The sequence below is a fragment of the Panthera uncia genome (assembly GCF_023721935.1).
Source record: "Panthera uncia isolate 11264 chromosome C1 unlocalized genomic scaffold, Puncia_PCG_1.0 HiC_scaffold_4, whole genome shotgun sequence".
In the NCBI taxonomy this organism is placed as follows: domain Eukaryota; kingdom Metazoa; phylum Chordata; class Mammalia; order Carnivora; family Felidae; genus Panthera; species Panthera uncia.
Window position 1 is genome coordinate 3,918,405 of NW_026057585.1, and position 27,410 is coordinate 3,945,814.

The 27,410-nt window shown below is 39.9% G+C and overlaps 1 protein-coding gene across 5 annotated transcripts in view; it reads right to left on the minus strand.

Annotated features, from left to right (window-relative positions):
• LOC125913264 (myomegalin-like) overlaps positions 1-27,410 on the minus strand; it is a 215,325-nt gene that overhangs the window by 37,848 nt on the left and 150,067 nt on the right. For all 5 annotated transcript variants that reach the window (XM_049618363.1, XM_049618361.1, XM_049618360.1 and 2 more), the window contains 12 exons: positions 26,253-26,411; positions 25,246-25,359; positions 24,693-24,830; positions 23,322-23,501; positions 22,214-22,408; positions 19,270-19,437; positions 19,032-19,113; positions 15,541-15,632; positions 12,314-12,430; positions 11,842-11,979; positions 10,690-10,802; positions 8,524-8,651 (listed from right to left, as the gene is read on the minus strand). In XM_049618363.1, coding sequence (XP_049474320.1) covers positions 8,524-8,651; positions 10,690-10,802; positions 11,842-11,979; positions 12,314-12,430; positions 15,541-15,632; positions 19,032-19,113; positions 19,270-19,437; positions 22,214-22,408; positions 23,322-23,501; positions 24,693-24,830; positions 25,246-25,359; positions 26,253-26,411 — 1,624 coding nt within the window. The remainder of the gene's footprint in view (positions 1-8,523; positions 8,652-10,689; positions 10,803-11,841; positions 11,980-12,313; positions 12,431-15,540; positions 15,633-19,031; positions 19,114-19,269; positions 19,438-22,213; positions 22,409-23,321; positions 23,502-24,692; positions 24,831-25,245; positions 25,360-26,252; positions 26,412-27,410) is intronic.

Here is a 27,410-nt window from a genome sequence, read left to right on the forward strand (position 1 = left end):
GTATATCCACCACTCAGCACTTTTGGAGATTCCCTGGCAGACAGTGTACAATAGGCATTTCCAATACTCCATCTTTCAAACCAGTCCCAGAACCGTGTCATCCACAATACTGGTTGTGGAAGAACACGCCCCCTACGCTTTGGCGACTCACTGAATCTGGGATGATGATTCACTTGAGGACATCCCAATCCTATCATGCTTATTTTGGAAAATATTCCCTGTACCACAGTAGAGATCAGAATCTTTTACTTTTTTTTTTCCCTGCAAAGAGAAGGAATGTCCCACTCAATGACAGATTAAGAAAATATAGTTTTCACATTGTTTTCACATTGAGCTTTGGGCCAGAGAATGATCCTGTGGTTGAAGAAAGCTCAGCTGTAGGAGTTCAGGTCCTCCTCTCCATATTGTTCTTGGTGGCTTGGATGGGGCCATGCTGCCTCACAACCCCAGGGGATTCCTATGCTAGGTTCCAGGAGTAAGGTAAGGGAGGACTAGAAAAAAGTGACTGTCCCTGGTCTTAAAGGTTTTTATCTCATACTTTCTTCCCTCCACTTACCTTTGTCAGCCTTTCTGATGCCACATCTGCATTTTTAGGTAATCTTCTCTTTAATTCATTCAGGGACAGAATACCACAGTTTTGACTTCATCGGGAGTTAGATGGACACAAAGTAAGAATGCCCATTTCATCCCAACATTCCATTACATAGGTGTTTTCCTTTTCTTATTCTTAGCTAGCTCAGCCTGCTCTAGCTCCGTTGGGGGAACTTCAATGGTTGCTCAGCCTTTTACCAATTTGAGTTAGAATGCTGAAAGCTTTGGGTGGGGGGGCTGGAATAAAGGTGAAAAAAATTTATAGAGAATATTGGAATAAGTTATCCTACGTAGAGCCCTGTAAGTTTACCCTAAACACCTTTCTTTCTGTTTTGTTTTTGTTTTTCGATCAATGATGATAAAAGAACTTCTCTTTTGTGAGGGAACACACTTTCCTAAGCTTTTACAATGCAACAAAATACTATCTTCCAAACTAACTTGGAATGCTCTAAATTTCTAACTTACAGGCACTATACCTTATATTCACGACCATACTGTTAATTATTTTACATACCCTGAAAACTAAGAGTCTGTCACTTCAAATTTAATTTTCTTCTCCAGGTTTTATCTCCAGGTTAAGTTTTATATGTTAGACTAGAAATTTTATTAAACATTTTTTTTTATTGGAGGCTTTGATGGTGGCTCTGAAATTTGAGAAATTGCAAATTTCTCTCTATATTTCACATATATAATGGACGTGGTACCTAAAACTCCCCGTTAGGTTTAGAAAAGTATTTTCTCCCAGCTATCTGGCTTGATACAGTACACAGAAATAAAAGCCTCTAAAATACTTTAAATCCTTAAGTGAAAATTTAATTGTTATGCATATGTATTCTTTTAATCATTCAAACAATAATTGAAATTTTTGTGGAACTTTGTAAGTTGAGGATGGCATAATTAATAAGAATATGGACTCTGGAGCCTGATTATCTAGATTAGATTTCTGCTCCTGTCCTTAGTTATGTGACTTTAGGCAAGTCACAACTTTCTGTAACTGTTTCACCTCTTCCTTAGGGTTAATGGTGATATCCACTCCATACAGTTGTAGTGAACTTCAAAGGATTTGCTGCTTTTGAAGTGCTTAGAACAGTGCTTGGCATACAGTGTGTACCCAATAAATATGGCCTTGAATCAATATTAGTATTATTGTTGGTAAACTGACATGGATCCATGGGCTGAAAAAAGGTGGCCCCAGAACATAAATGTAATCAGCAGAGAGAAATTTTATACCTAATGTTATTAACTGGAAGATCTTGATGGAGTCTATTCTGCACTTCCTTACTTCTATCTGCTTCCCGTAACAGGAGGTTTGAAATAATACTTTTTGGTCTCTCTGCATCATAGGAGAGTCGCAAGAACAGAACTTGCAGCAAGGTAGGATGCATTCTTTTGAACAGGTCTTTTATAAATAGGACTCATCATTATTACATTATAACTGCCTTACAACGCCATCATGTATGAATAAGCCTTAGGGGAAAGGTCATACAGTGTTATTTTCATTCTTCAGTAAAGGAGCCAAAACTGGGTTGTCCCCAAATTCTACTCTACAGTCATTATTGTTTCCCCTTTTAGCCATTTATATTCAACCAACAGAAAAGGAGTAATATTTCCCATATAGTTACTCAGAACATAGCAGGAGTCACATCTGATTTTGGAAGGGGACGGAAAGAGCAAGAACCGTACAGAAGAAGCAGGCGTGTGGTGCTAAGCCCTGGGGTGGTGTTGCCCTCAGTGCCAGGCCCTCGGACCAGATCCTCTGGGCCATCACGCTTGCACTCTTAGGCACTCTGCCCTGTGCTCACCGCGAGAACTCTCGCATGTTCACATCATGAACCAGCTAAAATATCCCTGACTTAAATATTACGATGCTGTGTGACAAAAAAGGTCTCCTGTCAAACTGCCATTTCACCTGCATCCATTCCATTCTGAACCATAAAAAAATTGTAAGATTTCATATAGTCCTCCATAAGCTTCTGCTGAGAAAATACTTGGACTAGACAGATTCCGGATCTGATCTTGGAACAGAAGTAGCTAGAAAAGAAAACTGCCATCTGCGGTCAAGTCCCTTTAAGACATAACTTTGTCGTTAATCTGCAACATCTCTCAAGCAGCTCTCCAGCTTGTAATTTATTCAGAAAGCATTTTCCAGTGACTTAAAATTCTGTAACATTAAGGAATTCCGCCTGCTCATGGCCTCTTTTTTGCCCCCTCAAAGCACACAAGAAGCGGGCTTTTCCCGGAACATTTGTGGGAATAGCACCACCCATCATGACAACTGGTTCCTCAAATCTCCATCCTGCTTGCTACTGCTCTCCTTCAGCAAGGAGACAAGAAAGAGTTTTTAAGGTAAAGTAGTTCACTTCACATTTCTGGGGGAAGCGTAATGCTATTTCTTTAGTCTCACTTCCTTGAGCGAAAATAATCCAGGTTTCTTCCTCTTCCTTCCTTTAAATAAATACAAAAGCATTCACTGATCCCAGAGCCTTAACTTTGGCTTGGAATTTTAGTATAATAATGATCAAGGGACTGATTGTCCTGTAAGGAAACAAACAAAAAAAGACATGAGCTTTCTCTACTTCTCATAAATCTTCTCAAGAATGAAACCAAATAGTGACTGTTTGGCCTTTGATACTTTTATTGGATCGGTAACAATTTTCTGTGTCTCAACTAAAGTAGCTAAATTCTAACACTTACGTACTTAAAAAGTACACACTCCATTTCAGCACAAATGTTAACACAGTTGAACACAGCACAGTGCCATGAATAAATGAACTTCCAGAGGAAAATGTACAGCTTGTTTTGGTGAAAAAATAGTCCTGTGAATAATCTACTGCCAAGTTATTGGATTGTTTAACATGCCACTTCCTTCTTCATTTAAACTGTTATGAGATCACTACAGTTTTTCTCAACAGCCCTAGGATCAAAATTTTGTGTGATCAAAGTAAAGCTGTTTTTATTATCAAACTGAATACTTCATGGAAACAGATAGAAATTCATGATTTATAAAACATATTTGTACACACACACGGCTCTTAAAGTTTACAGATTGAGAGGTTGGTATTTTAGAGCAATGATTTTGTTAACTGCAAAAGGTAAGCACTACATATTAATGTTACACCAAAGGCAAAGCTAGCTACATGCATGTGCTAGACAATTCTGAGTTTTTAAAGGGAACAAGGAAGCCAATTTAGTTCATCTACTTAACACCCCTATTCTTCATATTATTTCCTAGCAAACATTTTCTTACTGAACTTTCTATATTTTATCCTTCTAGCTTTAGCAAAAGGAAAACAGTACGATAAATAAAAATTTTTATTTCTGGAATCTGACTTTAAACAACATTTTAAAGGGAAAGTAATGCCAAAAGAATTAGTACATCACTTTATAAGTTTAATCATTCTTTTTTGAAACCTGGTAAAATTCCCATTGTCCACTCTACGTGTTGTGATTCCCTACCACTACCCAACTTCCACTGGAAGCAAATTACAAGCAAAATTTTTATGTGGGAAACTCGTCCTGGCTCATGTGATTATATAGAAAGAAGTTGAGGACTTACCTTTTGTCAACACTCAGACTACTTAAAAGCAACATGTCTTCTAATTATAATAAAATTACGTAACAAAGTTACTACTCTAAATGTCTAGTGAGAGGGTATCTTAAATCCATATTCCAAAATGTTTTAAGACTCAGAAACTATTATCCTACAGAAATCACCCTGATGTATTTTCCCATGGACTCATTCCTCTGATTTCTTATTACCAGGTTACCCCATACAAGCTCCATATTCCTAGCTCCTCTTTCTATAGTCAAAATGGTTCTTTACTACTAAAGGGAGAAGAAAAGCTAAGTTTTAACTTGAAGAGAAAAGAGAGAAAATACTCGAGATGTTTGTATTTCACAGGATGTTAGTATCTGAAAAAGAAAGCTAATTGCACTTATTCCAGCTCTGGTACCATTTCTACGAGCCAAGATGGATGATGGACTTTAAGGGCATGGGTCTCTAATATTTCATCCTAGCTTCCTAGGCAGTTTGTCCCATTTCCATGCAGGTCACTGGCGGCAGACCTGGAGAATTACTGCTGAGGCCCTAGTTGAAGAGGCAACTTGAGTTTTTCAGGGACATCCAGTGTGAAGATTCTAGGAATTTTTCATATAAAAAGATCATGAAAGCAGAGAAAACAGTAACTTTATCCTACCAAACAGGAACTAGAGTTTTCTAATACTAGCTCAAGGAAAGCAGAACTATTGAAGTTTTTTTTCCCCTCTACGGTTTATAGTCTAAAGGGAAGTGACTGTAGGTAGGTCAACTTCTATTCCTCAGTGGAAGGAACAATTTTTGGTGTAGTCTGATCTGCTTCTCCTTTCCCTAATCAGAGGACCCCAGATTCAACTGGAAGACAGAACACCCAATTTTCTTAAACTGTTTCGAATCTAAAGCCAAACTCCCCAGGACCAGATACCAAATCAGCATAAATTAGCATAAAAGTGAAAGGTCTTTTATGTACACCTAGCCCAGAGGTCACTTAGGTATAAACTGTACAAGCAGGATATACTCAAGAACCTTCTAGGAAAACTTTTGTGGTGAGAATCTAATATCCTGTACAGGTCATGATTTTCTGGATCTTTATAGATCTCTTACTGTTCATAAGGACATGGACAAATCTTTTAAAAATATGAATAAGGAAGTAGAAGTACCAAAAATACCATGCTGTCCACAGTGAGCGAAGAGAAGGGCGTGTGGGAGAGGGGTGGGTAAGATTAAGGAGAAGCGTGCATCTATCAAGGCAAAGGCTGGCAATATTAAAATAGCCCAGTTGTGCCTTTTCAGAAAAATAACGTGGCTAAACAGCTAAGAAGGAAACACCAGAAAAACGCTGACTTATACGAGGCACTAATAATCATCAGACTTCAACAATATAAACCTGCAACAGAAAAGAATTTAAGGGAAGTATCTATCAAAAGGACTCCCATTTCACTCATTAAATAAATCCTGGAGGTCCTTTACAACTCTACAGCTCTAAAATTATAGACTTCATCTACCCTGACCTCTTACCATCATTACTTTGCATATTTGCTATTATTCAAAAACAAAATGTAAGAAAAAACAAATCTATCCATATGGATTTTACTCAATTTAAGTTGTATGCTTCCAATTAATCATGGCCTGGATGTAATTCATTCATTTTCTCTCAAGATTTTTTTTTTTTTTTAAATTCAAGCACAAGGTTCTTGTGGGGCTCAGCCTCTGACTCTTGATTTCGGCTCAGGTCATGATCTGATGAGATCTGTGAGACTGAGCCCAGCGCTGGGCTCCACGCTGAGCATGCAGCCTGCTTAAGATTCTCCCCCCACCCCTCCCTCTCTCCCCTGCTCGTGCACGCTCAAAAAAAAAAAAAAAAAAAAAAAAAATTAAATTATTGTAATGTTGAAAATGCCTGACAAAGGTAAAATAATCTAGTAAGATAAAGGGTCTGTACTCCTGAAGAGAGAATAGAATCATTTTATATCATGCTTAATAGAATTATGTGAATGATGTGGCCTATCACAGCATCATCTGTCTATGGGTTATAGAATAAAATTCATCAGAGTCGAGTTCTCTAATAAGATGCCAAATTATCCCACAAACTGTTAGACTAGCAACCCCTCTCCAGGTAGCACTGTTTGCAAGCCTCATTCCAGGACATTAGCAGCAGATTTTAGCCATATCTATGGTAGCAAAATCAACCTCTTAATTTACCCTTTCTCACAAAATCACTTAATTTTCTAAAACGTTCCCCAAGGATCAATATTAAAGTAACTATAGCACTAGTCTGTCTCTTTGGGACCCAAATCAGGACCAGAATTCACTTACTTTCCTCCCCTGCTTATCTATTATGATAATTTTTCAATAGGAAGTTGGGTTTCTCATTATTCATCCAGCTACTTTAATATTTCTAACACTTAGTAACAGTTCAGGATACCAAGGGAAATTTCTACTCTTGGAGGGGGATAGAAGCAGGGGTAGAAATTATCAGAAATTACTGTAATCACTGAGTCATTAGAACCCAAAAAACCACCCATGTTTGAATCTAAACAGGACACTTGAAAGCTTCCTTGGTCTGTTAGCAAAATTAAGGAAAAAAAAAAAACCAAAACACTTCCTAAATGCGTTATAATCATATGACAGACTAGTCTTTGGTGGGTTTAAGTTTCTATAAGTTCAATTACCCCCTCTTTACTTCTAGAACATTACAAAAAGCTATGTGCAGATGGTCTCTAAAGACTAGAAGACTAAGAAAGTAGATGGTTCCTCTGACACTTCCTATCTCCTTCCTCAAATGACCCCTCACCCCAAAGGCCATTAAAACTTAAAAGCATTTCCATGAAGAGAAAGGCTTAAGGCGATCAATCTTTTGCAAAATACTTAATCAGAACATCTCAGGGTGCTTCTCCTGGAGAACATTTTCTTCCCTGTCCATTTTGGTTTGACTGTTGTTACAGACATGGCTAAGGTTACAGAGACTTGGACAGAATTTAGAATGTAAGGCAACTCGTGTCAACCCACGAATGTGAAAGAAATACAAGTGTCATGTAAAAAATGGAGGGAAAACAGAAAAACCATTGGGTGCCCCCTAGGTGAGAAAGAGTATGCAGTCACATTTATGATGCTGGAAAGCCTCCAGTCCCTGTTCACCAAATTCTGTGTTTAAAAACTAAAATCTCAGCTTCTAATCTAGGAAACCTCCAACCAGCAGAAATACGAAACCTCAGGGTGTTGAACCCACAAAGCTCCAAAAAATCCTGGTTACTTTTTACACTCTTGGTATTTAAGATAGTAGAAATACAATCTACAGTGCCCCTTTCCTTATGCATCTCCTGCTACCATAAGAAAGCACTGAGACAATGACCAAAACCTGATATGTGATTTTTTTTTTCTAAACTATTCAAACACTCCAAAGCTTATTATTTTAATATGGAGTAATGTATAAGCACTAAAACATGAAAAACACAGGACTCCATCTAATGCCACTACCAAATGGCTGCAATAGGCTATTTAGTGAGATGCTGAATTTAGAGGGGGACATTACATTTGAAACTATCTTTTTTACATAAAGAATTGTGACTCTGAAAGACATGGGAAGCGTTCTTATTAATGTTCTGACTAAATAGTATACTCTTGGTTTAAAGAAAAAATACTGATGGAATTTCATCTGCATCTAATCTAATTTCACTATCCATTTGATTCAGTATCAACTCTGAAACAGTATCAGAGAAAAGGTTCACCGTAAACACTTGAATGGTCTTTGCCTCTGCTCTTCAGCTTGACCCTTGACCCTTCTACTACTTGCAGTGGGCTACGGCAAGACTTGGCTTTGATTACCTTCTGAGAAGGGTTATACCACTTTTGCAAAGTCATTCTTATGGACATTTAATCTCTCTCTTTTCTCTTTCATCTTGAAACTTTTATTTGATTAAAAAAATCCTCTCTCTCAAAGAGCAGGAGTTGACTGAATGGCAAAAATAATACACATGCATGCATTTATGACAGGATATGGTACATATGAAATGGGCGGTGAGGGCGGGGGAGGAATAAACTTTATTGGCCCACGGAAAGAGAAGAGGGAATGAGGGGGGCCGGGGAAAAGAGTGAATACGGGTGGGAAAACTGAAATGGAATGATTTAAAAGGTGCACATTCATTTTGTAACCTCCGCCATTCAACTCAGAGAGAGATCTGCACAGCGCTGCGCAGGGAGACCAAAGCGAGTTTCACTCTGTAGCTGATGCTACTTGCAGCAGTTCTACCATTACCAGGTCACCATTTAATTCTGCCAAAGCCAGACAAGGCTCTCGGGTTAGTGCAAACAAGGTTTTCCATCCTGGGCTGCAGTCTGACCCGCCAGTGCTCAGAAGGCATGCTTGTGACGAACTCGCACACTTTCCAGTTCCCCACCTCCAATGGCGGCCAGGGTCTCCAGCCTGCTTAAGCGCTCCAGGCTTCTTCCAAGAACTTCTTCTAGCCGACCACGTATCACCTGGACCCCTTCTAGTTCCACCTGCAGAGTTCGGTCTCTCTCAGAGCTGAGTAAACACGCCACATGGAAGGAAAATGGATTAGCTGTCGACTGTAATGAGTCTACATATATTTCCAAAGAGTCGTGAGACTTTCTAAAGGATGCTCTCCAGGACACAATCAACGAACACAGTCTTTGTTTTGGTACTGTTACTGTTCATTGCTGACAGATTAGCAAGGCCTGCTCCTTTATGCTAGATTCTGGGCCAATGTCACATAAAACTATAGCTCCTAAGACTTATCTCACACCTCTATAGCCAACATAAGAGAAATTCTGCTTTTTTAAAAAAATTTTTTTTTAATGTTTATTTATCTTTGAGAGAGACAGAGTACAAGCAGAGAAGGGACAGACAGAGGGAGACACAGAATCCAAATCAGGCTTCAGGCTCTGAGCTGTCAGCACAGAGCCCGACGCGGGGCTCGAACTCATGAACCACAAGATCATGACCTGAGCTGAAGTCGGATGCTTGACCGACTGAGCTGGGACCCAGGCACCCCAAGAAATTTCACTTTTTGACTAAGAGTATTCGTTTCTGAAAAAACAAAACCAGGAAAAACTACATGCAAACTGAAGCAATACTGAGCCAAACAGGACTGCTATTAAAGATAGGTGTTCTTGGGGCGCCTGGGTGGCGCAGTCGGTTAAGCGTCCGACTTCAGCCAGGTCACGATCTCGCGGTCCGTGAGTTCGAGGCCCGTGTCAGGCTCTGGGCTGATGGCTCGGAGCCTGGAGCCTGTTTCCGATTCTGTGTCTGCCTCTCTCTCTGCCCCTCCCCCGTTCATGCTCTGTCTCTCTCTGTCCCAAAAATAAATAAAAAACGTTGAAAAAAAAAAATTAAAAAAAAAAAAAAAAGATAGGTGTTCTCTTGGGGCACCTGGGTGGCTCGATCAGCTCAGGTCATGATCTCACAGCTCGTGAGTTTGAGCACCGTGCTGGGTTCTGTGCTGACAGCTCAGAGCCTCGGTTTCGGCCCTCTCTGGCCCTCCTCTGCTCGTGCTCGGTCTCTCTCTCTCTCTCTCTCTCTCAAAAATAAATAAACATTAAAAAAATAAAATAAAATAAAGCCAGGTATTCTCTCATTTGTTAACCAAACTTGACACAGCGTTAAAAAGGAATCCAGTTCAAAGACTAAAGATCCAGAGATTCTTTAAAAAGTAATACAGTCAAGGGGTACCAGGGTGGCTCAGTCGGTTAAGTGTCCAACTGAGGCTCAGGTCATGATCTCGTGGTTCATGAGTTTGAGCCCCCTGTTGGGCTTTCTGCTGACCACTCAGAGCCAGGAGCCTACTTCAGATTCTGTGTCTCCCTCTCTCTCTGCCCCTCCCCTGCTCATGCTCGCTTGCTCTCTCACTCAAAAATAAACGTTAAAAAAATTTTTTTTGAAATTAATACAATCAAGTTGTCCTATCATACCTCTCTTCTGCTTTCATTTTCTTCAAGGAGAAAGAAAAAAAATGCTTAAACTGAATACCAAACCAGAAGAAACTGAATAGTAAAATAATAAAAATTAGGAAAGAGAAAAGGGGTGAGGACCAAAGGCAAATGAGAAAAAAAATTAAGGGAATAATAGAAAATGAACCAGAATGCTATAATATACATGACCAAAAATCAAGAGGTACAAGCAAGCATATTCATCGTGATAGCTAGCAGTGATCCTGGATTGATATCGGCCATCACGGTAAATATATTTTCTTTCATGATACTCAGTGAGTATCAATACCCTTTATACCCTTACTCTTGGAATAGAACAGCCCTTACCAGAACATGGAACAGAGGAAGGAAAGGAAAATACATTGAATGTTTACTATATGCAAGGCATTATTTGAGACATCTGACAAGTCTTCTCATTTGATCACTGTGTAGCTATATGAAAATAGGGACTATTTCTGACTTGAGACTTAAACACTAGGCTCAGAGCCATCCACACAACAAATGACAAGTTCAGTAGTGCCAGTGTCTTTGCTCTTTTTTCTTCCTGCTTCGAGATCATAAGCATCTGTGCCTAAAGATGAATAGAAGGATATATATTGCCGTCACTCTCTTACCTCTCTGGATGGGCATGGAACTTCACCAGACTGCTATAGAGCTGTCTCTCTGCTTGCAAAGCCTCATTGAGCCGACTCCGTTCATCTACCAGCCCTTCAAGCATTAGCAGCAACTGAGGAAAAGAAGCAATATGCAAATGGAGACAGGAGACACAAAGCCACATTGGATCCCGAGAAAGCAACCAAAACAACGTACTAGCATGTACTATGACCAATAAAACTCACTATCTAACTACTTAAGCTTTCTGTTATATTTTACAGTTTTCAAATCAAATCACGCAGGGGCGTCTAGGTGGCTCAGTCGGTTAAGAGTCCTGCTTTGGCTCAGGTCATGGTCTTGTGCTTTGTGAGTTCAAGCCCCTCATCGGGCTCTGTGCTAACAGCTCAGAGGCTGGAGCCTGCTTCAGGGTCTGTGTCTCCCTCTCTCTCTGCCCCTCCCCTGCTTGCACTCTGTCTCTGTCTCTCTCTCTCAAAAATAAATAATAAACATTAAAAAAAACAAATAACCAAAACTCTATAGGGTAGATTTCAAGCATGGGAGATAAAAGTAGAAAGAGGAGTCAGAAGCATGGGAAAGAGGCTAAGAGAAGAGAGTGGAAGGAAAAGAGAGGAAAGGTCAGAAGGAGACACACAGTAGGACTTACTGGTATTTTCATTCATTCAATAAATATTTATTGAGCACCTTCTATTGCCAGGCTCTGTTCTAGGGATAAGCCTACTATCTAGTGGGTGGAGGAGACACCATCGGTCACAGACATGTGTCACGGTGAGCCATAATAAGTGCTGCAAAGAAGGTGAACCATGACAGTGTGCAACAACAGAGGTCTGTGTAGGTGAACTGCTCCAGTTAAAAGCTAGGACTGGAGTGAAATGAGTAGTTAGTGAGAGAGATGATAACGCAGACAGGGAGTATAGATAAGTAGGTCTTTTTAAAAAAGTCTGGCACTGAAGAAAGGTCAGATATGGGGTGGTAGCTACCAAGGAACTACAAACGTTAGGGGCCTCTGTTGCTGCTACTGACCAAGGCAGGAAACTTTAAAGCACAGATTCTCTACAAAAGTCCATCAACGCCCCTTCATAAGTAATGGAAAATGACAGCTTTTCCGTTGTCTATTTCACAATAAAAATAAGGTTTATATTTCAATAACTTACTTGTTGTCTTCGATTTCCTGAAGCTTCCTGACCCTGTGATTCTACTGAAGCAACTTTTTCCCGAAGTAGTAAGACTTCTTGGGTCAGGCGTTCCATAGCTGGTATGTCTTCAGGATCAACCAGTTGCATTTGCAGGTCCTAAAAGTAAAAAAGCAAAAAACAAAAAACAAAAAAACTAGTAATAAAAATGCTATTAAGCGGAGGAGCAAAGGAGCAAAGGTCCCTGAAACAGTCTACGCTGTCAAGTGGAATACTGATAAGTCATACAAAAGTAACAAACATTCATTATGAAATCTCAGAGACTCTAAAGAAGTCAAAGAGAATATGGTGATATTTAAGAGGCTCAGACTAACAGTGCATCAAGGAAGCAAGCACTTGGCCGGGGGACTCAAAGTATTCAAATGTCTGAAGGTGCCCTACAGGATTCTGAGCTGTAGTCATTTCCAATGGTCTTTAAAAAGCTTTGAAAGACCTTTATGAGGTCTTCTTTTATCTGTATGTTCCTGGTCAGGGACTCCAGATCGGCCGCCTGCACCTGCAGCTCTTCCTGTTGCACAGCCATCACAGACTGTAGTGCAGAAAGTTCCATCTGCGGAGAGGAGAAATCCTGAAGTTAGTGGGTAGAGGAGACGGCATCTATCACATCTACATTTTAACACCAAGGCCAAGGTTTTCCCACATTATATCACCATCAGTCAGTAATGCAAGTAAAAACTAGAAGATGAATAGTCCTCTACTGGATCAGATCAATAAAGCACAGAGTGTGGTATGGTACGAAGGCGTGTTTTATGGGAAGCTGTAATGGTAGTTTTAATGATGTCCTCCGCTTTAGTCAGCACTATAAAACATCAAATTTGTTTAACTAATGAGTTTATTATGTTGCTTAAAAAAATAGGTCACCGTTAGCAGGTGAGTGAATCCTCCCAACAACCCTACAGAATAAACTTCTCTTCTGTTCCCCAATTTACATATGAGGTGACTGAGGCTGAGAGAAATTAAGGAACCTGTTCCAAGTCCTGGAGCCAGGAAATGGCAGATCCAGAATGCAAACTCAAGGAAGCAGACTCCGCACATGAGGCTGTCATGCCTTTCCTGCAGAGTCTATGCATCCACATGTTCTTTGTGGTAACGGCAAGTTATTTGTAAGTAAACATTTTAAGGAACTATTTTGAGATATGTGAAGAACACAGGTGTAGGGGGCACCTGGCTGGCTCAGCCAGTAGAGCACGCGACTCTAGATCTCGGGGTTGTAAGTTCAAGTCCCACGTTGGGTGTGGAGATTACTTAAAAAGAAAGTCTTAAAGGAAAAGAAAATAGGTGTGACAAGGAAGACAGATGACACACAGAGAGTTTAAGGCACAGCCAAGCTTCCTAAAGGAAGCAGCACCTCTTTAATATATAAAATGTGAGTTACCTGCAATAGAAATGTTACTTCTACCTCCATCAACACTGACAGTTCACCATGTGGGCTCCTGATGATTTGCAACTACACAAAGTTATCTGGTGTTCTGGGCTACTGCGGCATGTTAGGAAGAAATGCTTCTCCCATTTCCTCGCATGTCGAAGGACCTCAGTTAATATAACTCCTGACCTTTCTCCACTCCTTTACTAAGCCCCAGGCAGGTAAGGGACTTGTCTTAATGGTATATTGGGGAAGAATAAATGAGGTATGCTTGACTTAGCTCCATCTTTCTTCTTTTGGGGAGGCACCTGTCTGCAGGAAGCCTGTTTTTGCCACTGCTTCTCCAAGGGCAGGCCCACGGTTGTCTGTGACTAGGTAGATAGAGAAGTCTACCCAATTCTGGGGATTGGCTAGCAGGCCTCTTGGTTCTTGCATTAAGTTCTCCACCTAAGCCTTTATCTGTAATGTAGTTGGTAAAATAACTATCTGCCACTACTTTATTTCTCAGTTTGTTCAGATCCTGGGTATGAAAAAAGGAAGGCCCTCTTCAGAGGCCTCTATCATTACAGGTGGGTTTTTGCTCCACATAAGAGAAATTCAAACATGAGGAAGCTACATTACTGCGGCATGATAAAGGTCTGCAGTGAGGCAGACATGGGCTTTAAATCTTGGCATAATCTTCCTACAAGGCATTTAAACTGAGCTTCAATTTCCTCAACTGCAAAAACGGAAAAAAACACCTACTTTTCAGGGCTATGTGAGAATAGGGAAAATGTATTTAAAAGTGCACGGCAGGCAACCAGTGAATGTTAATTATTGCCACCACAGCTACTATTATTTCAAGACAGTAGGGGGAATGTTTAAAAATTCGGGAAAATCGACATGGCTTTTGGTACATTATCTAATATTAGAGGGAATGTGATAATGAATATATATGGCACCGAACCGGGGAGTGGGAACTGATTAAAGACACAAAAGTAAGCAATATAGCTAAAGATAACTCACTCAAAATAACCATTTATAGTCATAAATTTATGACCCCCAACACAGGACAGAACCAAAAAGTAATATTACACTGAATTGAGTATATACGGGAAAAACAGGAACGGCATGTGGAAACCGAACTGAAATATCTGACACAAATAATCAGATAATGGCTACAGTAGAACCCCTGCCCCCCAAAAAAGAAAAAAAAGGAGGGGAACTAGGGGATTTTGAAAACTGGTATTTTTAAAATGCCACACAATTTCATGTCCTCAAAACTGGAGTCATGTAACAGGAGTCTGGTTATAAGGAGAAATATAGTTATGAGAAAAGAAACAAAGAAGTACAGTAAGAGAACTTGACCACAAATGCGAATACACGTCTTATGTTATAGATTAACTCTGGCAAAGAGATGGACTACACCTGATATAGACTAGCCAGGTAAACTGAAGTTAGGAGCCCATGACACTGCTGACCCTCTGAATTAGTGTTAGCTGGTAACTCTATACTGTGGTCCTAATACTTCTTCTACATCATAGCTGGACATACAACCAGCTGTACAGGGAGGCAGAAAGAGAAGGGATTCTTCTGGAAGGCTGAGAGGCCTCTTCTGAGAAAATTCATGAAAACTCTCACCAGAAATAGGGCATGAGAATGGGAAAATTATCTCCTCCAAGTCATGACTTCTTAGCAAGTCTTTTGAGTCACAAAAGACCTCAATTTAAATCTTAGCTTCAGGTGGCTTAGTTACAGGACTATTTCCCACCTCCAATGTTTAAAAAAAAAAAAAAAAATCAGTGTTTCAGCTTCTTCATCTATAAAATAGGGTCAATACCACTCAGTTTACAGAGTCATAAGCATTAGTGCTAATTTACGTTCCCATACAGTGCACTGCATACAGCAAGTAGTCAATAAACATTATTGATCAGTCCCCACAGTCTTTAGTTCCAGGTTTTTAAAACTAATTTTCCAGATCAAACGTCATAATTCGAAGCAGGAATTATATAGTATTTCACTTTCACAAGTCCTTTACAATTATTCCAGTTAGCAACAGGCAGAGAGAGCTGCTATAAGCTCTTTTCAGCACTTAAAAGTTTAATGGTCTCCATGTATAAAAATAAGAGCATCTTTTGAGAAAATATGCATATAAAGCAATTCCTGGTTTTCTCCAAAAAGATAAGTCTTACTTTGCTTTTGGACCTAGGTATTATACTTGGACAACTGTAGCCTTGAATATAAACTATCTTGAAATATAAACTATCTTGAAAGAAAATACCAGGAATTTAGAAATTAGGCTCACTGAGAAAACTCACCCGACTTTCTCTTTCTTTTTTAGCCATGAGCTCGAGTTCCTCCTTGGCAGTACTCAGTTCTTTCTCCAGCCCGGACACTGCATCCAAGTCTCCTGGAAATGAACACACAGCACTAGCTTTGATCACTACAACCCAACACGACCTCTGCTGCTTTGCTTCTGGGGAATTTACTCTGAATACACAATCTAACAACAACAATAATGACGAATATACGTATAGGTTGTTCTTTGCAGCATTATTTGTAATGGCAGAATACTGCAATCAGTCTACAGAAGACTGAATAAACCACAGTATGTCCATGCAATGAAGTACTATAATCAACCATAAGAAAGAATGAGGAAAATCTTTATGAACGGATATGGAATAATTTCTAAGCTATACTGTTAAGTAAAACAGGGCAGGTACAAAAGGATACACCTAGTGTAGTATGTTTTACATTAGGAAAGGGGGCAACAGGAACACACACATACACATCACACAGAGACACAGGACTGCTCTCTTACTTTGCAAAAAGAAACCTAGGGAAGGATAATCCAGAAATGAAATCAGTTGCCTTCAAGGGAGGGGTGAAAACAGGAGAGAAATGTTAGGGAAGTAGTTGGGGCTTCTGAGCATACTTTTCTATATATTTGAGTTTTGAACCATGCTAATGTTTTATTCTTAATGTGTAAAGTTAGTTCAGTAATCATGGGCAGGAAAAAGCCTAAAACTGAATATTAACATAAACAAACCTGTATAGCAAATAGATAAAATAAGCACCTAGGAAATAAAAAAGTTAACCCAAATAATTTTTTGAATTCACTATTCTAACTATATACCTTCAGTGGGAAATAGTCTAAGGATTAAAAAAATAAAAATAAACCTTAAACATTATTTAATGATTCTTTCTGCTGATAGGTATATTCGTGTAGCAACCCTGAAGCCATTTTTGTGTATTGTGCAAATGTATAAATATATTGACGTTATAGGTAAGCAGGTTTCTCAATGTCAAAAAAGAAAAAAACAGAAAAGAAAGCAGATACAAATACAAAATAAGCCAAAGAAAGAACTTGTGTTGTTCAATTAGAATTAGAGAAATCAGTATCAAACACACATACACACACACCCCTTTAGTTCTGTTCATGTAAAAGGGCCTAGAAGCTGTGAACCTATCTTATGCCCAGAAATTAGTATCTAAATGCCATTATCCACTTAAAGGAACCAGAGCCCCTTGAAGTAATGGGTAATTCCAGGGCTGAGGCAGGGAAAGTAAAAGTTGATCCCAGAACATCTTATTGTGCCAGAAAACGTAAAAGTGCTGAAAAACTGATGGGGAAATACCAAAAAGAACAGAGGAGCAGCTAGAAGGGGCTCCAATTGGCCAAATCTGGGATAATTTGGGCATCAAATGGAATAATAACAGAAATAGACAATAAAATGTGTTTTTTAAAAAAAGAATCTAGTAGAACACATTGATATAAAAAAATGGAGTGGGGAGAATACAGAAAGGGCAGAGCTTCTTTGTAAAGGAACACACACTAATAATTAAGGAAGAAATTTTAGAAATAGAAATCACTTTATTATTATTATTATTTTTTATGCTTGTTTGGGGAGGGGGAGAGAGAGAGGGGGGATGGGGGAGGGATATAGTGCAAGCAGGGGAGGCGCAGAGAGAGGGAGACACAGAATCCAAAGCAGCCTCTAGGCTCTGAGCTGTCAGCACAGCCTGATGAGGGGCTTGAACCCACGAACCATGAGATCATGTTCTGAGCTGAAGTAGGATGCTCAACTGACTGAGCCACCCAGGTGCCCCAGAAATCACTTTTTTAAACTACCAATGTAATATAATAGTTGATTCAGGCAAGGCTGAAAGATGCTAAACCCCTGGGTGAGTGACTGTGGGGAAACAGAACTGCCAACTAAGATATTAGTCTGGCAGATTACTAACACAAAGGGAGACATGAGCCTTCCCAATGGAGAGATCCAGCAGATACAACCTTAACCAAGGATAATACTAACTGGTATCATGTGCTCCTGACGTGATGCACTGAGAAAGACATCACCCTTGTAGTATTCTTGCCAAAAATGTTAAACTTGAATCTAACCATGAGGAAATAATCAGAGCCAAATTGAGGGCCATGAGCTGACCCAGAGTTTTCAAAAATGCCTATGTCAAAAAAGACTAGAAAACTGTTCCAGATTAAAGGAGACTACAGAGACATGACAAGTAAATGCGATGCATGACCCTGGAGGGAGAAACCCAGCCATCGAGGACATTCCTGGGACAATGGGAACTCTGAATATGAACTGTACATTAGGTACCAGGACTATGTTAAGGTTGAATTTCCTGAATGTGATAATTATACTGTAGTTATGCAGGAGAATGCCCCTGCTGTTAGGAAATACGTAACGAAGTATTTAGAAATGAAGAGTCAGGATACCTAAGTAATTTTTAAATGGCTTGGAAATTAACATTATATCTGCGTGTATGCATATAAATTAAGAACGCAAATGTGGCAAAAAGTTAACAGGGGATGAATCTTAATACAAGTGTATATGTGTTATTTTTGCCACCTTTCTATAAGTTTGAAATTTGTAAAATACAAAATTGTGGAAAGGTAGTTTTTGAAAAAAGGTAAATAGGCAATAAATCCAGCATCCATTACTCTTTGACTAACATAAAGTTTTCCTACTAAAAAATAACTACTCGTGTGACTTATCTATGGAATTGCATAACAGTTAACGCTGTAACACAGAAACAAAGTTTTTACATTCTTAATATCGTTTAAAGATCGTAAGTTAGTTATCAAAGTCCACAACCTTTCTTATTATAGCGCTATAATCACCACTTCATTAATGACGGTAAGCCCCTATTTCTACAACTCACTGGGGAAACATCTTCCTTGATGTTAGGAAAGGGGGGGAAGCTACCACAGATCCCGGCCTTTTGCTCTATGAAAGTCAGAGACTGTAATCCCAAGCACTCAGTATAAGTTTCGTTCCTGCTATGCACAGAATTCAGCTGTTTTGGGGGAGTTCAAGGCCTACCACTGTCTCTTACTTAGATGGCTGTGATCTTGGCAAACAGCTTAATGCACACTGCCCGCCACCGCCCCCCCCCCCGACATGTAAAACAAGTTATGCCAAGTTACAGTGAGTAGACAGGGACTGCCTGAAAGACAACCAGGAGAAGGTGTCAGCCCCATGGTCTTGCTGTTTAGGTTGGGAAACACTACCTCCTGCATTTCTGAATCCCTGCAAATCTACGTGAAAAGGACAATCAGGAGGCAGTTTCCCTGGGCCGAACCGTGTACCCAGAACAACAGTGTCAATTCAATGTAAGGTAAGGTCAGTTCTTTCTAAAGAGACATGTCTTTAGCCTTTTAGGGAAATCTAAACTTATTTTTTTCCATTAAGGTAGGAAGAGAAAGAGAGTCTTGGCCACACCTATTAACAGAGTTACAGGAAGAAAAGATGGAAGGTTCCTTAGTGAAATTAAATTTGATACGTACCTAATGAGGACCTGGCTATACTGGTATCCCCTTTGGCAGTCAATGAAATGCCATCATCCTTGGAGGGTATATGCACGGAACCCTAAAAATTGGAAGAGTTAGGGGATTTAGGAAAGTGCGGGAACCATGATCACAGTGACAAGGACTTGGAAAGGTATTAAAATGATCAAACTTCTGCCTCCCACACAAAAAGGAAAGGCAGTTGGCATCAACATCTACACAAGTACATAGTTCTTACTTGATCAGTCTGATCTCCAAGATGGGGGCTGTTGGAGGTAACTTCAGTGGGTTGATTAGAGATCAGTGCTTGGGACACCATGAAGTCTTTCCCTCCTAAATACTGGCGCAGGGCCTGCAATTCTGAATTTCTTTCCATTAGGGCCTGTACCATCTTCTCTGCAGAGGCCTGGTAAGGAAATCACATGGAACATTAGAAAACAAAATTCACATTATGACGTTATTCATTTAAAGCCAGTTATTTATGAAAAGCCAGTGGGGCCCTTCAAAAGTTTCCTTGCTTTCAGTTTATAGCAAAAAACACGGCTGAACATTGGAAAACCTGAACTGAAGTCATCTATTACAGACAGCACAGTCTGAAATGGGTTCTGCCAGAACTCTATCAGGCTAAGGTGAGAAGATTCTGGTTGAGGTGGACCAGAGTAGATGTCCTTCATACTGGGACACATGTGCCTTTGGCCTGGATGCCCTCTACCCAAACATTCACTTGCTTTGCTCCAATTACATCTTTGCCTATTGCTACCTTCTCTGACTGGCCTCCTTTGCATATCCTATCTAAGACAGTGATCTTTTCTCTACTCCTGATTCTCCTCATCCTGCTAAGTGTTTTACAACACACTTACCATTATTTGATAGATCTGTTTATTGTCTCTCCCCCAACTGGATGTCCTAAGGACAGGTTCTAGGTTTTCTTCAGCACTGAATCACAAGCACCCAGAACAGTGTCTGGCACACAGTAGGCACTCAATACGTATTTATCCAATGAATTAATTACATAGAGACACTTTTATCAGACCATATAATCTGGAGAATCTGAACCTCCAAACCACTGAACACGGTTTTGTTTAATTTCAAATCCCAGTTTTCTAAGATAGATGATGGCACATTAAGGAAAAGGATCTAGAACATTATTCATGACCTTTACCACATTAAAAGTGTGCATTTAGGGGTGCCTGGGTGGCTCAGGCAGTTAAGTGTCTGACTTTGCTCAGGTCACGATCTTGCGGTTTGTGAGTTTGAGCCCTGCGCTGGGCTCTGTGCCCACAGCTCAGAGCCTGGAGCCTGCTTCAGATTCTGTGTCTCCCTCCCTCTCTGCAACCCCCTCATGCTCTGTCTCAAAAATAAATACACACTAAAAAAAAATTTTTTTTTAAAAAGTCTGCATTTAATCAGAAAATCTGGAAATAATAAACTAAGACTAAAATTACTGGGGGTATAAGGTGATGAATCAGAACTATATTAGCTGTCTCAGCACCAACTGTTTCTGGGGACAATAACTACTGTTTTAAACGAGAAGCAGAGCTCTTGTCATAATCTCTAAGGGAAATAAAAGAATAACCTTACAATTTTGGTAAGATTCGGGCCCTTTAGGGATTTGGACATAACCATCTAGATGCTAACAGTGCATTATTAATTGATCTTAATAAATATCTATGGAAATTATTATGGAAAAAAGCATAAGTAACATACAATATCTCTTGGGTCATATATATGATCTGGCTTCAAATTCTTTCTCTACTAGTGTTGTTGTTGGCAATGGTCCTCCAAGTGGGGCCCATGGACTAGCAGCATCACCATCATCTGAAAGCTTGTAAGAAATGCAAATTCTTAAGTCCTATCTATCTCTCCTAGTTTCTGTCCCCAGGAGTGAGCATGGGAATCTGTGTGTCTAAAAAGCTATCCAGGCGATTTCTCCTGCATGTAAAATTTAAGACACAGATCTAGGAGAATACAACCCTTTCTCTTTTTCTGGAGTTAAAATGATCGTTTGTAATTTCACAGTTACCTCCTAGCTTCCATTATTTTACTCTCAGCAGCATACAGTACTTCTGAGGTATACTAATTCTTTCAAATTACAAAGGGTTAAAAAGAAAACTCACACAAAGACTTTTGTTAGCCTCCTGCCAGACTTAAATGATTCACAGTGATTCCGTTAGGTCTACTCCAGAAGCAATTTCTGCATCTCATTTAATAGGAAGGAAATGTATAATCACTTCAGGGGGCCTGAGAATTAGACGAGACGAATAGAACTATCTCAAGATATAAGGAAGCATTAGAGAATGTTATGGTCAAATGATAAGAATCTGGTGCCCCCTAAAGCTGTCTGGGGGGATTCGAACGACTGGTCCCTAAAATGCAGCTCACCTCTCTAGCCTTGAGGAGGAAGATATCTGCGAATGAGGATAAATTAAGAATTGCCTTTTGAAAAATTGTGTACCAGTATTTTAAGATTATCCCATATTATTATACGATTATTTCTTCTCATCAAGACCTTTAAAAAAACCCAGTCTGTTTTCCTCTCAAGAGAATTCAGTTTTTATAAGAATTAAGAAAAAAATATGTGAAGTTTAAGTTTTCCCATACCTTGGCTGGAAGCAGAAAATATCACTGAAGTTTTTTTTTAAAGGTTTTTTTGTTTTATTTTAGAGAGCGAGCGAGCAGGGGAGAGGGGAGGGGAAGAGAGAGAGAGAGAGACAGAGAGAGAGAATCTTAATCAGGCTCCACACTCAGTGCAGAGCTCAATCCTATGACCCTGGGATCATGACTTGAGCCAAAATCAAGAGTCAGATGCTCAACTGACTGAGTCACCCAGGCGCCCCCAAAATATCATCAAGTTTTGATAATTTAGAATCAAAACCAAAACACTCCAGAATCCCGTATGTGAAAATTATCAGAATATCAAGAAAAAGAAAATGTACATAATGAAGTTAATGGATATGTGTATTGTTTAGGCAGGCTTCTAAATGCAAAGTGCTCTAAAAAATATCGCACGTTTTGGTGACTGATATGAAACTATAGTGTAGGTAACAGACTGAAGGAAAAAAATCCTCACGAATGGAGTATAAAATGACACACATACACACACACATGACGATGTTCAAAAGCTTCCTATTCATAGTCTGTAAATGCACCCATGCTGTTCTGGTCTGTGTGTTGGTCCTTACTTGGCTCTCCTGCTCTCTGGTGCTCATAGACTGAAGCAGGCCTTGAATCTCTACTTCATGTTCCACTGCTTGTTTGTTTCGATCACTTAGAAGTTCCTGCAGCAGCCTTTCCTTTCTCTGCAGACGCTGGCACAGCTCCTCGGCAATCTCACTCTGTCCTGGTCCGAGTTTGCAGAGCAGCGTTGAGCTAAGATCCTAACACAAAAGGGACGGTGTAAGTTTTGGAGGAAAGAATGCCCTCTACTACATATCAAAGGGTTTATTCTTTAAAAATCTATTATAGAAGAAAGAGCTATGGGATTCTGGAGAGCAAGTATCCTGTTTTACTCACTTTTGTTTCTCCAGATCCAGTACAGGCCCAGCTCACAGAAGACCGTAAACACGTGCTCAGTGAATGAACATGAACAATATAGAAAAATACTTGTAATGGCAACTTACCTATTGTTTTCTGAAGTAAGCCCTTTCCCTATTTGCTCAGAGTCCATAATAATTAACATTAGATAAAGATAAATGGACACTTAGTTCATTTTTATTTATTTTCTCCCCAGTATAACTTATATGGGGGAAACACAAAACCATAGGCTAAAAAAGACTAATGAGCCTATGTTAGCATGGTGACGAAGTTCCTCCTTCCATACTGAGAGGGAGCACATGGTGGTTAAAACTGCCTAGGCTGCTTCCTGGGTCTGTCAGTTACTATGTTACTTTGGATAAGTGTCATCTCAGAAGCCTGTCTCCTGGTCTGTAAAAGAGGGGTAATGATATATATACCTCATAGACTTGTAAAGATTCAATGAGTTAGCATTCATTAAGCAATTAACACAGTGCCTAACAAACATGAGCACTTTAACTAAAAAAGGTCAGCTCTCACATTAAAGGTGGATGTTTCTGTTCTCATCAATTCTCACATGACTTATTTGAGAAAGATAATTGTCACCTTGAGTTTATAGGTACAGGAAAAAAAAGTCCCAGGGAAAGCCAATGACTCGCCCAGGCACAGAATAGAATTCGAGACTTGGGTCACTAGCCTCCCAGACCTCAAGAGTCCTAATCCAAGACAGATTATGCCATCACTAAACCAACTGCCTTCAAGTAACTAAAGTCTTGCCTCCACTTCTTTGTTCCTGTCGTGCAGAGATGTCTGTAACTGCTGAATGATACTTTCTTGTTCCTTCTGCCAATGGCTAAATTTGGTTTCCATTTCTTCTTTCAGCCACTGGAGGTTTTGACAGGTAGCAGATAAGTGTTCTACTTCCAGGCCTTTGGCCCTGAGCAGACTCTCCATACTCTGCAGTAACAAAGAAAACAACTGTAAGTGAAAGGGCACCCCACACTCCTCAGGATAAACAAGAAACTTGATCCACCTTGAAATGTCTCCTAAATTGACAATTTTTTTGCAATAGGAGAAACCTTAGTATCTAATGTAACAATGCCATACTAATATAGGTATATATATTTTTTTGGTTTTGGAAACTCTCATCTAATTTTTAGAGAAATAAATACAATGTGTATGATAAATGAAGTAGTTTTGAGGAAGCAGGTTATGCTACAGAGGAAGTGAAGGACTTCTTTAAGAAGTGGCAGATGGTCAAATGTATAAACTCTAAAATACATACACAAGAAGAGCCCACAGGAAATATTACTAAGCAAGTGTTCTGACCGTGGCTATAGAAGGACATGTATATAATATTAGAGAGAAAACAACAGTATAACAGTTGTACCCTGGCAATGCTTATGTAAAAAGTGTACAGATATTGACAAGAATTAGAAATAAATCAGAAGTATGTCTAGTTGCCGTGCCTGCATGGCTCAGTTCGTTAAGGGTCCGACTGCAGCTCAGGTCATGATCTCATGGTTAGTGAGTTTGAGCCCTGCATGGGGCTCTGCACTAACAGTGCAGAGCCTGCTTAGGATTCTCTGTCTCCCTCTCTCTGCCCCTCCCCCTCTTGTGAGCCCTCTCTCTCTCAAAAATAAATACATTAAAAAGATATTAAAGAAAAAAAAGATGTCTAGAAATCTATATTCACTGCTTCCTCCTGCAAAGTTCACAGTAGACTAACACTTCTCACTTCCTAATCTGTAATGGTGGAACTAATGATTACTGTTTTTGTTTTTGTATTTTTTTTCTTATAAAGCAAATACATTGTTTTTTTTTTTTTTTTTTTTTTAATGTTTATTTATTTTTGAGACAGAGAGAGATAGAGCATGAACGGGGGAGGGTCACAGTGAGAGGGAGACACAGAATCTGAAACAGGCTCCAGGCTCTGAGCTGTCAGCACAGAGCCTGACGCGGGGCTCGAACCCACGGACCGTGAGATCATGACCTGAGGCGAAGTCAGACGCTTAACCGACCAAGCCACCCAGGCGCCCCCTAAAGCAAATACATTGGTTTTCAGAAAATGACAGAAGGAGTTGACACTTCAGGTTTAGAAATCCAAGTGGGACAGAGACACCAAGTCATGGCAGATTGTGCTCTTACCTGCATGGTAGCTTCATTAGAGGAAAGAACACCACGCAGTCTCTCTAAGTCATGATCTCGCTCTCGCACAGCAAGATGGAGTTGACGCAGTTCTTTTTCTTTTTCTTCCAGAGTGGAGAACTTTTCATCTATAGCCCGCTGCAAGGAGAGTAAGGATCCTAAAGCCCCTTCAGATTCACTACTGTGATCACACTCATTCATTAAGATTCCAAACACAGGGCGCCTGGGTGGCTCAGTCAGTTGAGCATCCGACTCTGGCTCAGGTCATGGTCTCACAGTTTGTGAGTTCGAGCCCCACGCCAGGCTCTGCGCTGACAGCTCAGAGCCTGGAGCCTGCTTTGGATTCTGTGTCTCCCTCTCTCTGTCCCTCCCCAACTCGCGCTCTCTCTCTCAAAAATAAACATTGAAAAAAATTAAAAATTAAAAAATAAAAATAAAACAAAGGAAGGAAAAACCAACTTCAAAAAGCAGCAAATTAAGTAGACCCATATTTGTACAGTACCTGAGTAAATGGAATAATCCACAGTGCCATAAACAAAATTAAGGTGCATACCTCCAGAGCAACATCTCTATCTTGTATTCGCTGCCGAAGTTTCTCAAGCAACATTTCATTCGCTTCAAGGGTTTTGTCGGACTTATCTCGATACTGCAAGAGCTCCCGAAATTCCTGATGAGACCAAAAAATGTTTTCCTTTATTTATTTGTCCATTACACACCAAATTCCAACATTCTGCCAACGAATTTGTTGTTTAGGATAAAAGACAAAATGTGACCACTCTCAAAGAAAACACAGGTTAGCTGAGATGACAGGCATATAAATCGTTAACTATTCCACATCATATATATATGTGTATAGACACATGCGTGTGTATAGGTGTGTATTTGTATAAATGTATATACATGTGTGTCTGTATTTGTGTGCAGCTACAGGATGCACCGTCTACATCTGCCTGAAGGTGTCACTAAAGATCTCACAAAAGAGATTACATTTGCTTTGAATCTTAAAGGACTAGGAATTTCAAGTGGAGGTATTTCTATCAGAGAAAAAATGTAGGCACAATATGTGCACACTATGAAAAAATTGTATGATGAGAAAAATGTAAGGGATTTGATGGGACTGAAGCTTAGAGCAGGTGGCCGTCACCGTCTTTACTGTTCCATATTTTCCCTAAAACATTCATTTTATCATCTAAGTAACTAGACATTCGTATACAGATGTCCTCACCTACTACACTGAGAGCAGCGGTCATATCTTCTCTGTCTTCCTAGCACCTCACATAGTATCTGGTTCACAGAGGTGTTTAATAACTATTTGCTGAATGTTTATTGCTTAAGACTTTCGGGTCTATATTTATTATTTCCTACACTTGCTGGGTAGCACTGGTGGTTCATGAATTGTACTTTCTATTTATTTTGAATCCTCCCAGTTCCTATCTCTCAGTGTTCTACACGTAACAGGTACTAGACACAGGCAGGTGGCCTAACGTCTTGAAATTACATGGACAGAAATTTCAGAGCTCTGTGAGCCCAGTTTTAGTTGAAATCATTGTGTAGACTCACCTGAAGCAGCTGTTCCTTGTGACTCAGACTATGGTTTAGGTGCTGAATGTGCTGCTCCCGGGTTCTAATCTCATTGTATTTTTCAGCCTCCAGGATCCGAAGCTGTTGGCTCTTACTCTGCAATTCTCCTTGAAGCTGCTGCAAGGCTTTTCGTAATTCCTGAATTACAGATTCAGATTCCCTTTTTTAAACAATCTAAAATTTTCACATGGTCAGTACATACGAAGACCTTAAAACTTCCAAGGGATATAGAATAAAACATAAAGTAGAAAAAAGTGCCATTCTTAACTAGACATGTAGCAACCAGGATATGGGAAATGATAACTGTGAATGGAGGTAAGATGTAAATTTCATATTATACTTCGGTATACTTACTTTCTAGTTTAAAAATGATAGATCTATGTAACTACTTAAGCAGAACTCTGTCCCCCTGTGAACCTGGATCCTTTACAATAAGCTCAAGGACAGAATATTTCTACCATCCTTTTAAATCTTAAAAAAAAAAAAAAAAAAAACCACAAAAAAACTGGGGCACTAGGTGGTTCAGTCAGTTGAGCATCCGACTCTTGATTTCAACTCAGGTCATGATTCCAGGGTCATGGGATCAAGCCCCATCCCATCAGGCTCTGTGCTGAGTGTGGAGCCTGCTTAAGATTCTCTCTTTCCCTCTGCTCCTCTCCACCCCCTACCTCTCTCTCTCAAAAAAGGTGAGGGGGTAGGGGAGGGCCCTGGGTGGCTCAGTCGGTTAAGTGTCCGACTTCGGCTCAGGTCATGATCTCATGGTTCGTGGGTTCAAGCCCCATGTTGGGCTCTGTGCTGACTGCTCAGAGCCTGGAGCCTGCTTCGGACTCTGTGTCTTCCTCTCTCTGCTCCTCCCCTGCTCACACTCTGTCTCTCTCTCTCTCAAAAAATAAATAAACATTAAAAAAAATTTTTTTAAATCAATAGCATATGCTCTAACCTAACAAGATGAAGGAACCACTTATGAATTACTAAAAAAAAAAAAAAAGAAGTGGTTAATTGTACGTGCCACTCCTTGGACGTTGGTTGTTGCTTCCCACAATTCTGTCTTGGTAACCTTTCCCCATCCTTCAGGAATAACCTAAGATAGCTGCCTTCATGGACCTTACCCAGACTCGCTTCCTCAGCCCTTCCTGT